The sequence below is a fragment of the Cryptomeria japonica genome, unplaced genomic scaffold (genome assembly GCF_030272615.1).
Source record: "Cryptomeria japonica unplaced genomic scaffold, Sugi_1.0 HiC_scaffold_46, whole genome shotgun sequence".
Classification (NCBI taxonomy): domain Eukaryota; kingdom Viridiplantae; phylum Streptophyta; class Pinopsida; order Cupressales; family Cupressaceae; genus Cryptomeria; species Cryptomeria japonica.
Genome location: NW_026728868.1, coordinates 287,792 through 304,213, shown reverse-complemented (window position 1 = coordinate 304,213; position 16,422 = coordinate 287,792). Strand labels below are relative to the sequence as shown.

Genomic DNA, 16,422 nt, shown 5'->3' with positions numbered 1-16,422 from the left:
TTGAACAATATTTTAGTCTCCTACAGCATAACCGCCATTAATCAAAGCCAGAGAGCAGAATGCGGGAGTTTGAAAAAAGTAGGAACAATAATAACATGGCATATAATTACAACTGCATTTAATGTGTTTAACGAATGCCAGCTGTTACTTCAAGGAACTTCTAAATGTCGTCGTACCTGCAGAAAAATAACATTTTAAAAAACTCAATTTTTCCTTTTCATTGGTGAACGATTCTATTTTCCATAAAAAATAATTTAAACCCCAGGAAATTATCAGCTGCCAATTAGAAAATAGCAAAAATTAATTAAAAAATAGCTTTAATAAAATAATAACATAGAACTATAGCTTAAATGGGTTGATGAAATTTTCAAGCAGCAATTTAATATCAAACGCTTGTAATGAAAACATTAGTCTCTGCCTTATAAGGTAGGGACTAAGAATGGATATTAAGTGATTGTAACATGGGCGGCCAATGAACTAATTTGCATTATACTAATATTGGTATACTATAATGCAATGTTTCAAGCCACATATCGCCCAAATTGCAAGTTGAATCATCAACGAGTGTTTGTCATACTGCGACTACAAGCTACCTTCAATACCAGTGAACATTGCGATTAAATTGACTGCAATAAATGTATTCATCCACAGCGATTGCATCTTGAGAAGCGATTCCAAATCTCTGACCTGCGATTTGCATCCATTAATAGAATCATGGAATTACGACTCTGATTTTGACATTGGTGAATTTACCCTTGAACACAGCAACTTAGACATCAGCGGCATTGGCAAAGTAATATCGGCAAACCCTCAAGCTTGAGTTTGACGAATTGCATTTGAACAGCGTATTTGATAAGTTCATAGGCAGCGATTCTGATTTTCATCAACAAATTCTTTTTTCCTCAATCGAAATTCAACGAGCATACGGATCTCATTTAAGGATAGGGAATTCATCCTCTTGTACGGTGACTTCATTGATCAAAGGTGATATTTGTATATCCATACTACTAACACTTTCCTATGGTAAAGTGCCTTGTGTAGTCAATTGGAATCATTCAACTAAACCTTAACTTCAATTATCACTTCTTCATTGATATGCATCAACTTGATGGTGTCTATGCTTGTAGTGATGATTCAAAAATCACAAAGCCATCCTTAGAAGATCACACTAGCCTTGTGGACATATTTATAGCATGTCAAAGCAAGACTTAGTTAGAGTTTCATCAAAGATCATTGATTCATATTCTCTAATTGAGGACTTCCTCGGTGATAAATTTTAGACAACAAGATTGTGATTTTGTCTCTTAGAGACTTCACAAAATCGGTCAATACAAGGATATCACAATCTCCCCCTCTTGATTTTGCTTGTCCTCTAGAAATTTCTCCTCATCCTCCTTCTTGGATGAACTTGCGCATAGATTATTAGTACCAAACATATAATCATATAAATTAAAGTAATGACAAATGTTAGAAAAGTTACTACTTAGTTTCTATTGAATCTATTGCAACTTGGAGGGATTGGCTTCCTTGAGTCCTTTACCTAAACTTGAGATGGACTGGCTTCCTTGAGCCATTTATGTCCAACTTGAGAGTGACTGGCTTCCTTGAGCCATCCTTGTCCAACTTGGTAGGGACTAGCTTCTTTCAGCCATGGCCCAACTTGAGAGGGACTAGCTTCCTTGAGCCATTCTATCCACTTGAGGGAGACTGGCTTCCTTGAGAAATCTCTATCCAACTTGGGGGGGGGGCTAGCTTTCTTTGAGCCATTTCCCAAATTGAGAGGGACTGGCTTCCTTGAGCCATTATGTCCACTTGAGGGGGGCTAGTTTCTTTGAGATAGTGTACCTAATCTTGAGAGGAACTAACTTCTTTGTGCCATAATTCCTATACATTTCTATATGCCTAAGAGGAACTATCTTCTTTGTGTCATAATTCCTCTACATTTCTTTATGTTTAGAAGGAATGGGTTCCTAGAGGCATGGAGCCATTTCTACACCAAACCTAAGAGACTTACTTTCTCTGCTTCGCAACTTGGGTCAGCCTTTATGCCATTCTCATCTCCTTCTTGGGAAGAAATGGGAAACATTTTTTTGGCCATTTCTACACTAAGCCTAAGAGTAGTTGTTCTCTACAACCCTCTTACTCTACTGGGCAGCTCATGTTTTCTATCCACATTCTTACTTCCCTATATACTCTTTGGGAAGGCATGGGGTTTTATTGAGTCATTCCTACACCAAGTATTTACTTGGCAGCCCTTACTTTAACCTCCATGGGTTAAAATCAGAAGCCCAAAAAGAGGTGGAAGTGGAACAGGTGAAGATTGACCTATCAGATGAAATAGAAGAAGATATCAACCTTTGGGAGGAAGTGGCGATCATTTGCAAGATTGTCAAGCCGAAATATGAGAGAAGATTAATTAAATCTTGGATTGAGGAGAATTAGAAGGCCAAGGTGGTTGTTAAATTCAATCTAAGCAGATTCTTCATTTTTATTTTTGCAGAGGTAGAGGAGAAAGAGAAGATTCTTCTCCATGGCAACTGGTTTGTGGATAACCATCCCTTATACATGAAACTGTGGTTTCCCCATTTTGACCCAGTTCCATTGGCTCCGTATGATAGTCCTATTTGGATTCGTGTTTATAAACTTGCAATAGAATATCGGGGAGAGTAGTTTGGAGAGAATTACTAGAACCTTGGGAACCTTACTATAAACTGATGAGGGGATAGCAAAAAATGACTCCTATTTGTATGCTGGAATCAGAATCATTGTAGTTAAAAAGGTTCCTCCAAGATTTGTTTGAAATCGGTTTGAAGTATATGGATGCATTAGATTGAAGTAGAAGACATTAAACAATTTTGTGGTCGATGTGGTGGTAGGAATCATATGACAAAGGAATGTAGAATCTTTGTTAGGCCCGCTATGAGATGGTTATGCAGCCCAAGAGATAGCAGTCGGTTAAGAAGGTATTTTCATCTTCGAGGAAGGAGACAATAGGCCCTTTAGGGGCTTTGGTCATCAAAGAAACAGATGGAGACAATGATGGGGAGGGTGGAAGAGACAATTCAAAAAAGGTTGGTTTCTCTCCCATAATCATGGACATAGACCGAAGCAAGGCTTCTAACAATGCTCAGGATGCTTGGATGGGCTTGTCAGACGTGAAGGTCGATTACGACATGAGGTCGAAAGAGGAGTTTGATAATGAAGATGAATTGGATATTATTGACCTGAGAAGCATTAGCCAATCGGCTAATGCTCTGTTGGGGAGATCCAAAGGAAGTAGAGGGACGAGGAGAAACAAGAAAAAGCATGAAGATAGGGCAAAGGAGAAAGGGATCATCAATGTAGTCAAATTTTTTAGAAGATCCAAGGGAGGTAAGTCCTCCCTTGGAGGAACATGAGGATCCTTACCTGGAATTCCAGGTGCCTCTCGGCTCTTGACAAGAAACGCTTGGTTAGGCATTCATTAGAGAAAGTCTCTAATAAAATAATTCTATTCCAAGAAACCAAGCTGAGTTTGAATAAGGTGCTTAGTTTGCTACATTATTGTTCTAGATGGGAAGGTTTTTTCCAAGAAGCTAGGGGTTCTGCAGGAGGCCTGGGGTTCTTATGGAACCCCCATGTGGTCAATATTTTTCCTGGAGAAATGACAGAATATTGGATGATATTTAGAGTGAACTCCCTTCTTATGACTCAGAGTTCCCTTTGATTAATGTTTATGGGTCTGTTAAAACAAAGGACAAGATGAGAGTTTGGAAGGAACTATCAGAATGCATCAGTATCATTGGCAAGGATTGGTTTGTGGTGGTAGGAGACTTCAATGCAATTTAAGAAGTTCTAAGAGAATTATGGAATATTTTAAAAGTTTTTTAAGCAGACAATTAGGTGGTTGATGTAATTCCAAAAAATGGCAAATTTACAAGGATGAATAGGAGACTAAATTTTACCAATATTTTCAAAAGATTAGATTGGTTCTTGGTGGGACCATGAAGGATGGAAGGTCATTTCTCCTTGGTGTTGAGCATTTTGCTGATTTTTATTTCCGATCACTTCCCTATCTAGTTGGAACTAGAAATTGGAAAGACTCGATTCTCTGGGAATTTTTATTTTCAAAGCATGTGGTGGTAGGACGGGCAATTCTTGTCTTATCTAAAAAAGTTGTGGGAAGAGAGTAATATATTTGAAGATATGCCTAGTTTCTATTTTGTGAAACAATTACATTTCCTTAAGGATAAAATTAAGCAGTGGAACATACAATCCTTTAGGAATATTTTTTTTGAGGCTAGAGGAGGAGATTGTGTCTCTTAATGAGAAGGTGATTTGGATAGGAATGACTAATGTTGAATTTGGAAAAGGAAAGGAGCTAATGCAGTGTCTATTGGAGGTATTGATTAGGGAGGATATTTTCTAGCATGACAAGTCTAGGGAGATGTGGATTTCGGAAAAAGACTTAAATACAAAGTTTTTTCACTTGTCGATTAAGGCAAAGAGGTTGCTCAACAGGAATGAGGTGATCAAGGATGAAAATGATCTGCGGTGTTCGGCTGGAGATAAAATAGAGAGGGTTGTAGGTTGACACTTTGAAAACCTGCTTGGGTCATTTGCAGGGAGTGATGTAAGTAAAAGGGATAATATTTTAGAAGTGATTAACTAGGTTTTATCCTAGGAAGAAAATGATCATGTTGAAGTTACAGCAGCAAGTCGCCATTGCGATTGCACATATGACAACCTCATTGGGGAGTGATGAATTAGAACTCCTCAACCATGTCGAACTCATCTTATTTAGCAAATTACATCTTTGATCAATTTTGTGAGAAATCAGGCCTCATGTTATGACTGGTTTGATTTTCTTTACGAGGTTTCTTGATTTATCTTAAGTAAATGATTATTTATTTCCAAGTAAATCTCATATCATGACACTAACTTGAACAAATCTCATAGGTGTGTGACGACGGGATCGCAAAAAATTCACATGAAGGAGGACATCACGCTTCAAGCCTCTACAAAGCAATTGTTGGAATCGTCAAGTCACAAGCTCATGCAAGGCAAGAACTCAGTTCGTGCAAAGAAATGGTAGGCTCTCATCAAGAAGGAAGATGAGGGTCAGCGACACGCACTCATGAAGAATTTTTACAATCTTGAATTTCTTTCAGAAATCCAAGAATCTTTGTCAGTGTAGTTAGATGAAAGTTTGCGAATGCAAGCAATCAAGACATGCGATCGTTTCAGAAGATTTAATCAAAGTTAGAAGATCAACATGAGTGGAGTCATCGTCACATCAAGCACTTGCAAATGTTGAGTATCAAGAGATATGTCACATTCAATTGCACACTTGTGATGAGTTACAATCAATAAAGCTGAGGTGGTGCCTAGTCATCATTACATCCAATCATATCATTTTAGGATAAGGCATCTAGATTCAATGCGTTTAACCTCATTCATCAAAAGGAGATAACTACTACAAAGGCACAAAGTTTGATGTACCTACAGCCATCATATATTCATTGAATTTTCTAAGGACATGTGTCTATTAAAATGTAAACATATCATAGGTCAAGAATTAAATATTTTGTAATGGGTTCAACAAACCCTAATTAGGGTTTCTATCTTTTAATCTTGGCCATTGATCTCAAATCAATCTGATCCACTGAATTGTAATGAGATCACTATAAAAGGCCTCACTTCTTCATTTGTAAGGGGAATAGTCAATAGCTAGTAGTTCAAGAGAAGTTAGCAACTAGAGTAGAATAGGAAGAGAAAGCAGAAATTGTTGCCAAAGTTGTAAATAAACTTCCTTTCCATTGAAGTTATGGTGGAAAGTGTTGTTTCTTCTATAATTGCATGGTTTCTTGTTGGATCTTCATTTTAGATATTGATAATTAAATGAATGAAAGACTTTGTGTGATCAATGGTGAAATTCGTATATCCATACTGTGTAGTCGACACGAATCATTCAACTAAAGCTTAACTTCAATTATCGCTTCTTCATTGATATGCATCAACTTGATGGTTTCTATGCTTGTAGAGATGATTTAAAAATCACAAAGATATCCTTAGAAGATCACACTAGCCTTGTGGAGATGTTCATAGCATGTCAAAGCAAAACTTAGTTAGAGTTTCATCAAAGATCACCCATTGCTCCTACATTCTTAGAGTTAGAATAACTTTCTACGCCCTATCCTTTTTCTTCTTTTTTTTAATCAAGTCAAGTGAAATCCTACATTCTAGCATCATTCAAGCATTCAGGTATTCAACATATAAGTCCCCTCGCAGGTACAACAAATTACATCAATACCATTGAAGCTATTCGACAAGTCAAGACTTGACATAAAAGAACCTTGGAGTCATCTCATGTGATCCTTCACAGATATTCAACATCTAAGAGTCTTTTTTATCAAGAGAGCATAGAGTGCCATTGGTATTTTATTCTGTGTTCGATAATGCATCAAAACACCATCAATAGGATGGTATCTCATATTCTAGTTGTATGCAGTAGTCTTCACTTATTCATTTCAACGTATGAAAAGTATATTTATTTCTACTTACTTTATCCATCATCGATTCATATTCTCTAATTGAGGACTTCCTCAGTGATAAATTTTAAACAATAAAACTATGATTTTGTCTCTTAGAGACTTCACAAAATTGGTCAATATGGGGATATCACAATCTGCCCCTTTTGATTTTGCTTGTCCTCGAGCAATTTCTCCTTGTCCTCCTTCTTGGATGAACCTGCACATAGATTAGTAGTACCAAACATATAATCATATAAATTAAAGTAGTGACAAATGTTACAAAATTTACTACTTAGTTTCTAGTGAATCTATTGCAACTTGGAGGGATTGGCTTCCTTGAGTCCTTTACCGAAACTTAAGATGGATTGGCTTCCTTAACCAATTTTTGTCCAACTTGAGAGAGACTGGCTCCCTTGAGCCATCTTTTTCCAACTTGGTAGGGACTTGCTTCTTTGAGCCATGGCCCAACTTGAGAAGGACTAGCTTCCTCGAGCCATTCTATCTACTTGAGGGAGGTTGGCTTCCCTGAGCAATCTCTATCCAACTTTTTTTTGTGGGGGGGGGGGGGGGTTAGATTTCTTTGAGCCACTTCCCAAATCGAGAAGGAATGGCTTCCTTGAGCCATTATGTCCACTTCAGGGGGGCTATCTTCCTTGAGCTAGTGTACCTAATCTTGAGAGGAACTGACTTCTTTGCGCCATAATTCCTCTACATTTCTTTATGCCCAAGAGGAACTGCCTTCTTTGTGCCATAATTCCTCTACATTTCTCTATGTTTAGAAGGAATGGGAACTTTCCTGGAGGCTTGGAGCCATTTCTACACCAAACCTAAGAGACTTACTTTCTCTACTTGGTGGCTCGGGTCAACCTTTATGCCATTCTCATCTCCTTCTTGGGAAGAAATGGGAAGCATATTTTTATCCATTTCTACACTAAGCATAAGAGTGGTTGTTCTCGACAACCCTCTTGCTCTACTTGGCAGCTCATGTTTGCTATCCACATTATTACTTCCCCATATACTCTTTGGGAAGGCATGGGTTTTTTATTGAGTCATTCCTACACCAAGTATTTACTTAGCGGCCCTTAGCCTAACCTCCATTCTCGCTTCCCTCTTACTTGGTTGTTGTAACCACATTGCTAACCTCTTTAAGGTAAGCCCTTTAAGGCTCTAAATGTTCTATGATGAACCCTTTTCTTGAATCATCTTGATCATTCTAACTTTTACTCATGTGCAGTATTAACTCTCATGTACTTCAATTAATGATCTATGCATCCTTATATTGATGTCAACTATTCAATTTGAATAATGTTGACCTATATAAGGTATCGTTCCTTCATGTGCAAGCTACTTTTGTTTTTCCTTTTTAAAATTGAATATATGATACTATTTTGAATATTATCTTCATAGAAATATTCTCATTTGATGGAAGAGTGTGATGCTTCTAGATCGGTGTATACGACAAGAATTCTCTCTGCAAGAAGGCTTCTTTCTACTATTGACTTGTTGTGAAGATGTTGTTGCCATGTGTAAAATCACGAAAGCGATGTAGGAATTCTTGATTTGCTAATAGTTCTATACGATTTATGTACAAGTAGTTTCTTTTCCTCAATATAGACTTGAGGTTACGATGCCTTTTTCTAGGTTGATGATAGGTAATCTTTCTCTTTGGATGTTGAGGCCTTCGGTTAGGTCTCATGGTCAATCTTTAGAATGTTATTTATTTCACAGGCTGGAAAGATCATGCTCTGATACCACTGTAATATCCCCAGTAGAGACCCTCTTTAATCTATGAGGACAAAGGGTGTCTAAGGAGACAAGTCTCCTCTCTTTGGAATTATTTCCTTCATCTATCTTTAATCGCAACCTTTCACATATTAACAAATCGATGTTTGACTATGATAATAATTCATTGTTATCATGTCTTCTCTTAATCACGCTCAACATTTTCTTAGTTTCCTATTCTCCTTTGATAGTCTTGCCTTCTATATTGGAGATGTGTTTGTGTTACCAAAGGCACTTGTTCTTTTCCAACAGAATGTGAGGCATGAAAATGCAGTGGCCATAGCTGGATTAAACTATAATATATATGAGTGCCAACATACACCATAAATACATGTGTATGGATTCACATGGATGTATGGAGAACCAAATATGGATGATATTGATTTGATTTTAATGTAGATCAACTAATGAATCTTGAAGTAATTATTCATCCATGGAACCATCGAGAAGATATTAGAACTTAAACAAATATGCACAATCTTATGTACCCGTTTTATTAATATAAAATTGCAAATTGATAAATCAAAATTTACATTGTGAGAATTCTATAATTTTTCTTTACATCCATCTCTTAAAGTATGAAACAACTTGTATAGACTAAATTTAACAATGACTATGAGAAGATTTTGAACACCATACACATAAAAAACGGGCAAAGATGATCTTCAAGTAATTGTTGCATTTTATATCATTAGTTTGAACAATTAATATAAATAATGTATTGCTTGAATAAATTAGTTAATTTACCAAAAAATATATACTTAAATGATATATAGGTATAATGTTCCATGGCCATTTAGTTTGCAGGGATCAAGAGTTTATGAAGATAAAAAAAAAAGGGGGATATAGAATTTTCACCATTGAGAAATAATGGTAGAGTGTAGCCACACAATTGCTATATACTCCAGTGATGGCGAGGAAATATTGATTGGTAATTCGTTCTGTCAGTACATGAATTAATTAAATATATTACAAAGTATGCAAAAAAATATTTAATTGGCTCATAATCATACCATTAATTTTTTAATGAAGAACCGAGATGATTCAGCTACAAGAGCTTATAGGAGGTTTCTCACCAAAAAAATAATAGAAAGGAATATTGGAGTCCAATAATTGAGTCATATGATAGTATAAATTCTATTAGCAAAGAGAAATAGAAGGTTTATCAACCTAAATATATCAAATGAGGTATTCAAACATGTAGTTCTAAGTACAAAAAATGAAAATGAGGAGCAAACAATATCTTTCATTAACACATAAACGAGCATGCCCTTTGCTATGGAAGTTGTCTCACTTATTGATGCAGTAAAATCATGGATATATAAAATAAAATCAAAATATTTAAACAAATAGAATATAATAAAATCGACATCTATTATAAGCGTGCTTTGTAATTTGGAAGTTGAGAGGATGAGAGAGCGTCTAAGGAAATCGTTAGGAAACAATGGCAGATTTGCAAGCAATGTTCACGGAGGGGAAGTGCCTGGGTTAAAAACGGATGCTATGAATAGCACAAGAGGACGGCAATAACTCTAAAAAGAGAGTTTTATTCAACTGTGAGGAAAAAGAATTGGGAAGGACGGTCTTCCCACGTTGTCCAGACCAGACCGCTTGTTTGTTTTATTTAATAGAAAAAAGCAAATTCTTATGCAAATTTCTTCTGAATGTAATCGGCAAGCTCTTGGGTGATGCGGAAGGCCTTGGCCAATACGGAATCTGGGAGAGGAGGATCCGCTGCAAACAGAGAGTTGGCGATTGTCTGAGCTCCCGGAAGCTGGCTGCTCAATGCAGCTATGGCCACCGCATTTTCATGCCCCACATTCTGCTGGAAATGCACAAGTGCCTTTGGAAACACAAACACATCTCCCTTCTCCAACGTTTTGCTGAAAAACTTGTTGGTGGTGTCAATGAAACCCACAAGAAGCTGGCCTTCCAGTAAAACAAGAACTTCAGTGGCTCTTGGGTGCGTGTGAGGAGGATTTATTCCACCCACTGCGTAATCGATACGGACCAACGATATTCCGAAGGTGTTGAGGCCCGGTATCTGCATAACATTGGCCATCGTTACATTGGAGCCCACTGCATTGTCGGTGTTCCCTGCCTGCCCAAGTCCCCCGAAGAAGAAGTCCTCTGCCGAAACATCCTTGGGATCTTTGCAAACGAACCCGTTCACCTTAACTGTTTTAATCAATTTGTTAGCAACAACTCATATCACACCATTGTATTTTAATTAATTTGTGAGCAACTCGCCTGATAAGCAAATCAAATAAAACTTATGTACTCACCCATGCTTTCCTTGTCTGCGACGCAGAAATCTTGCAAGGGATCGGAATCCGCTGCCATGACATTATCACTGTACCAACATATCAATAGGAAAAGTCCCAACGTGAAGTAAATCATGCGGTTACCCATTATAAATAGAGACACAGAAGAATCAGAGAGAAAAGCTCGGGATATGAATGTGTAGTCGAATTGTGTATTACAATCCCATAACATGTCTATTATATAGCGGGAAAATTAACTACTCTGCGAGGACTAATTCATGTTGACGTAATTGATTAATTATAATATAGTTTCTGTGTTGGGACTAATTCATGTTGACGCAGTCGTTAATTATTATAATATTATATGTTTGCAGAGTTGGTGCTCTTTATATTAAGTTGGGGTGACTACGTAAGCCCTACGACATATAGTTATCGAAGCTACCGTAGACGGATTCTCCTCATTCTTTTGGTAACGTAGAATCAGCAAATTCAAAGGAAATAATATATTGATTATTCTGAGCCGCCAGCGAATTGGCTAAAAAGGAAAATTTCTTACCTACTGTGTATTTTACTTATCTCTCTAGATGTAAATTGACTGATATAGCGTTGACATTTTATTTTTTTTCTTTTGCTCTACATAGATGTAGCAAGGGCCAAGCTCTATAATATAATATTCTTTTTATATAAATTTTGGATGAGCAAAATTTCTTTTTGTTCATAGATTTATTTGGCTTATCTTCAAGTGTGATATTGTATCAAATATTGTTTATACTTTTGTACTGTCAATCAAAATTTTACATTAGAGTCAAAATATAATTTTATATTAAAATGGTAGAAATTTATCTAAAAGAGGAAGATATTTTATTTATATAATCATTTGACAATATTTGTGTAATTGTAATAGAAGATTCAAAGAACTTTCTAAGGAATAAAGAATTAGGAAAAAGATAATGGATCTAGATGTTAGAAAGGTTATAGCATCTGTAGGATGAGCTTTGATTGAGATTGAACTAGTAGATAAGAGATGGACTAAATAGTAGATCAAGAAGTTTTGACTAACAGAGCGTTGACACTTTATGTTTTTTCTATGTGGAAAGTAAGTATTTAGCTAGCGTAGCTGCCTTACAACAACGTTGTTGACGTTTTTTTTAGTCCATTTTGCAATCCCTATAATTTATCGAAAGGGCAAGTTCTTAGAAGACTCAAAGAAATTTCTAAAGAATAAACAATTGGGAAAAATAGAATGGATAGATGTTGGAAAGGTTACAACATCTATAAGGTGATATTTGATTGGCATTGAATTGATAAGTGAGAGATGACACAAGTAGTAGGCCAAAAAAATTTGTTGTGGGTAAAGTGAACATGATCAATTATTCATCTTATGTGTGATTTCCATCTATTGCTTCTAATAATGGATATCCTAAAGTGAAGTTTTAATTCTATCGATGAGAAGGTGAGTGTTACATGTGCAAGAAATGAGATGGAGAGAGTCATCATAGGTAGCTATTGAATTAAAAAATTAAAAATATATATTCAAGAGGAAAATAACCTATATATAACTCTTTTATAAATATTATTAACTAGAAGGTTTAGCCTGACTAATAGCAAGGAAGGTTGGTATTAATAGTTGCTAGTATAATCTAGAACGTGCTAGCATGAATGTGACTCTAAATTTTCCTAAAAGGATTCCACCATGGAGAACTAAATATCAAATGGATGAGAAATGAAAAAGCATCTACATCATCCAATGTTTTTAAAAACATAATTCCTCCCAAAATCCAAAGGGTTCTAGCATGCAAATTCTAATAAAAATACTCTAAAAGGTGAAGGATATGAATGAATATATGGGTTACACTATAATTATACTGCCACAAGAAATAAATACACGTACACTACTAAGTAAATAATGAATGGAATATATCTCTCTACTCGAAAGGTCATTTTTGAGGGTAGAATAACATTAATCCAGTTGCAATAGAGAGGTGAAATAAATAAATAAGAAAATCATCGATCAATTTTTTTAAATCTAATGAATGGAACACTAATTTTTTTTTAGGAGTATTGAATATAGATTTGAAATTTCGTACTATAATATTCTCCATCCATAAATAAGATAAAGGAACTAGAGACTCAAGGTCTCACATAAACACCATGAAATAAGTAGTTCATTTTTCAAACTATATTATTAGTAGCAGATTGAATGCTATACATGATACATCCCAAATACTTTAACTAAAATCTAAGGAACTTAATTTTTCAACACAAATATAGGCTTATTATATTGATGCAACTAATGTCAAATAAAATTATTATTTGAATAAGTAGTCATATCAAAAAATCTAAATTATATTCATAATTGATAGAAGGTTATGAGTTCTTATCTTTGGGAACAAGGATGAATAATTTGTGATACTACTATATACAATACATTTGGCTACATAGACTAATTTAATACCAATGATTAATCAACATGACCACACTAAATAATCCTATATTTTACTATGTATAGATCTCAATCCCATTGGGTTTGTGTTTGAACATGTTAAATTTATCTTAAGAACAAAACGATCTATAAATTAGAGATTGACAATACAAAATATAGAATCTTATAGACTCAAGAAAACTATTCTCGCCATTCTTTCGATAATGTGGAATCGTTACACTATATGGGAAGGATCACCAAATTCAAAGGAAATAATATATTGATTGTTTTGAGCCGCCAACGATTTGGAAAAAAAAGGAAATTTCTTTACCTCGTGTATTTAACCTATCTTGGAGATGTAAATTGAGTAACAGAGCATTGACATTTTCTTTTTCTTTTTGTATACATAGATGAAGCAAGGGCCAAGCTCTATAATATTTTTTTTATAGAAATTTTGGATGCGCAAAATTTCTTATTGTTTATATATTTATCTAGCTTATCTTCAAGTCTAATATTGAATCAAATATTGTTCATACTTTTGTACTGTCAATCAACATTTTATATTAGAGTCAAAATATAATTTTATATTAAAATAGTTGAAACTTTTCTAAAAGAGGAAGATATTTTATTTATACCAAATTAAATATTTTATTTATTTATATTAAAATGTGATCGTATGTTCTCTTATGCCAATTCAGAGGGAAAGACCCCCTTATATACACACCCATCGTCAAATATTTAATTTTCTGGCATAGGCCGACATAGATGTTTATTTTCTGCTCACATTATAGATAGGTCCAAGGAAGAGGGGCCAAGATAGGCCCCCTTTAAGGGATCCCAGGGCACCATGCCCTTGTCCTGCCCTATTTTGGGGTAGGATCAAGGTGGCCATACAAGGTGCAAGGTGAAAAATGAGGTTTGATTGCATAGGGGAGGCATAAAAAGGTCTCGATCAAGCATGGGAAGAGACCGATAAGGTGAGGGTCTAGAATACAATCAAAATTACAAAGGGTGCAATTTTAGGATGCTACATTTAGCCCCCACTTTAGCGAGAGTATGAGCTTACACAAATACTCACGGTAAATTAGAAGAAAGAGATGAAGAGTAAGAGCACAGATGAAAAGCACAAGGAGTATAAGATATCACCAATTTCGAGGAACAAAGGCCCGAATCTTAGGATCTTAACTCACCTGAAACATATGCAAGGGCATAAAACACAAGACAAAGGTAAAAAGATAAATAAAGACAAAATAAAAACAAAGGAAAAGACACAAAAGCACACATGGCCCAAAAGCTAAAGACCAAAAGTAAGAACTCAAGTCAACTAACCAAAGAGACCTCCATATCAAAATGTCTCAACAACTAATATCATTCTCAACAAATGTCATCTCATGCACATAAACGATCACATAAATGAGAAAAGCAATCATCATCCATGAATTATCAATAGCAAAGCTATGAGTTCATCAGAGAAAGAAGAGAGAACATGAATACACACTAGATGTGTTTATCCGGGTGATCCATGAGAAGAATGATGAGAGAAAGAATGGGCAACTCACCCCTAGATGTTTTTATCTAGGTGATCCATAGGGAGAGGAGGGAAAGAATAGTCTAGCTGTTTTTAGCTAGTTCCACCTATCCTCGTGTGTGTGTGCAAGAGATATCTCGTTTCAAGTGTAAAGAACCTCGCTTAAGAGTCTTTGTCTTTGAGTGTGCTTCAACCTATTTAAGACATGTAATGTCAATGCAAATTCCATGGGGCGATTCTGTGTGTGCAAATTTGTAAATTCCAAATGGCGAAGATACATGTCTAGTTTCAAGGCCATCCCATTTAAGACTTTGTTATTTTCAGTGATACGTTAGTCACGTCTAAGACATATATCAAATGTTGTGTCTCATTTTGAGTGTGAAGAATCTCTCTCTAAGAGTTTTTACTCTGGTTCTAGGAATGGACACCCCATTTAAGACATGCAAAAATGATTCGCAAGAGCATATGACAATATGGTACAATGGGAATGATACAGGTGCCCCCCCTTAAGATATCAACATAGTTTTATGTTAATGTCTTAAGGAAACTAGATACAAGGATACCTTACCTTCAAAGCCAAGGAGATATCCTTCAGGCAACAATGTCATAAATCCAAGCTAGAGAGGGAATACTCTTCAGGAAAGGATAAGATAGTTGAAAAAGAGATATCTTGCTAAACGTGTAAAGGGTTTCCTTGGAGGAGAGGATATCTTTTTGCAAAAGACATCTACCTCCAAAAAGAGTTATCTTGAACAAACATAACATCTTCTACCAAGATAAGGGAAGGGGAACAATAATCCATACCTTCCTCCTATTGCTAGGTGAAAAGAGATTCTTAATGAAGGATGACATACTTTTGACCCAATGTGAGGGGTAATTTTATGATAGATGTGCATTGCCAAATGAAGAAGAGGTTGCAGCCAAGGACTTACACCTCTTGTATAAGAGAGAATCCTTGAGAAAACAATAGCTTCACACAAGGAATGACACCCAATCATAAACAAATACCACTCAACAATGGTAAAGTAGATCCTTAGAGAGAAGAAAAGATGAGAATTTATTGCCCCCCAAGTGCAAGGACAATGAGAAGAATTACACAATCTTCTAAGGAGAGATTAAGCATAAGGAAATGCACAATAAACTAATATTAATGAATATCCAATCCAAGAAAAGACATTATTTTATATAAAATGTATCTCAAGAGAAGTGGTAATATTCAAAGAGAGAGAGAGAGAGAGAAATAAATATCGCATATTCCCCTAAGGAGATATTATCCATAAGAGACATACCATTGGAAGAGAGGATATCAACACATGAAAAATGCAGCCCCTAAAGGGAATAATGATAGAAAGAGAGAGGGAGAAGAATCATCCTTTCCCCCCAAGCAAGAGGACGAGGAGAAGAATTACACATATTCTAAAGAGAGATTATTCATGAGAAACATGCCATTTTAAACAAAGGTTAGGTCCTCACAAGGGATGCACATACATTAGCATGGAGAAAGATCCTATACAAGAAAGAGGATCACATTTTGAATAATGCAGCATAAAATAAGAGTTAATATCTTCAAAGAGAAAGAGCTAGATAAAAGAAGGATAACAAATCCTCTCTAAGGAGAGATTATTCATGAAAGATGTAATGCCTCAAGGAAGGAATATGTCTAAGCCAAGGAAAAAATATTTATTCACATGAAGGGTAATTCCATGCAAGAAAGGACATCAATTTATGAATAATGCACTCCATGAAAATAAATAGTGAAAAGATAAGAGATTGGAGAGAATCATGTTTCTACACCAAGATATTTGGAATCGAAAAAGAACCGCCGCTAATGAAAAAGAGCCCCCAATTAAGTTTACTACTTGTTTCATAGGGTGAGGAGCAACATGAGGGGAAAGGAGTGCTAAGGCACTAAAT

At 35.7% G+C, this 16,422-nt stretch overlaps 1 protein-coding gene across 1 annotated transcript; it reads right to left on the bottom strand.

Moving 5' to 3' along the window:
• Positions 1 to 9,732: 9,732 nt before the first annotated feature.
• On the bottom strand, positions 9,733 to 10,706 carry LOC131862549 (putative germin-like protein 2-3). The gene is made up of 2 exons (XM_059215025.1): positions 10,580 to 10,706; positions 9,733 to 10,472 (listed from the first exon to the last, which is right to left on the bottom strand). The coding sequence occupies exons 1-2, from the start codon at positions 10,704 to 10,706 to the stop codon at positions 9,940 to 9,942; spliced, it is 660 nt and encodes a 219-aa protein (XP_059071008.1). The 3' UTR covers positions 9,733 to 9,939.
• Between the last annotated feature and the right edge of the window lie 5,716 nt (positions 10,707 to 16,422).

Coding starts and splice junctions, on each gene's coding strand:
- LOC131862549 (XM_059215025.1), bottom strand. CDS start 10,706: ATGGGTAACCGCATGATTTACTTCACGTTGGGACTTTTCCTATTGATA. Junction 10,473..10,579: donor CGCAGACAAGGAAAGCATGG/GTGAGTACATAA, acceptor TGATTAAAACAG/TTAAGGTGAACGGGTTCGTT.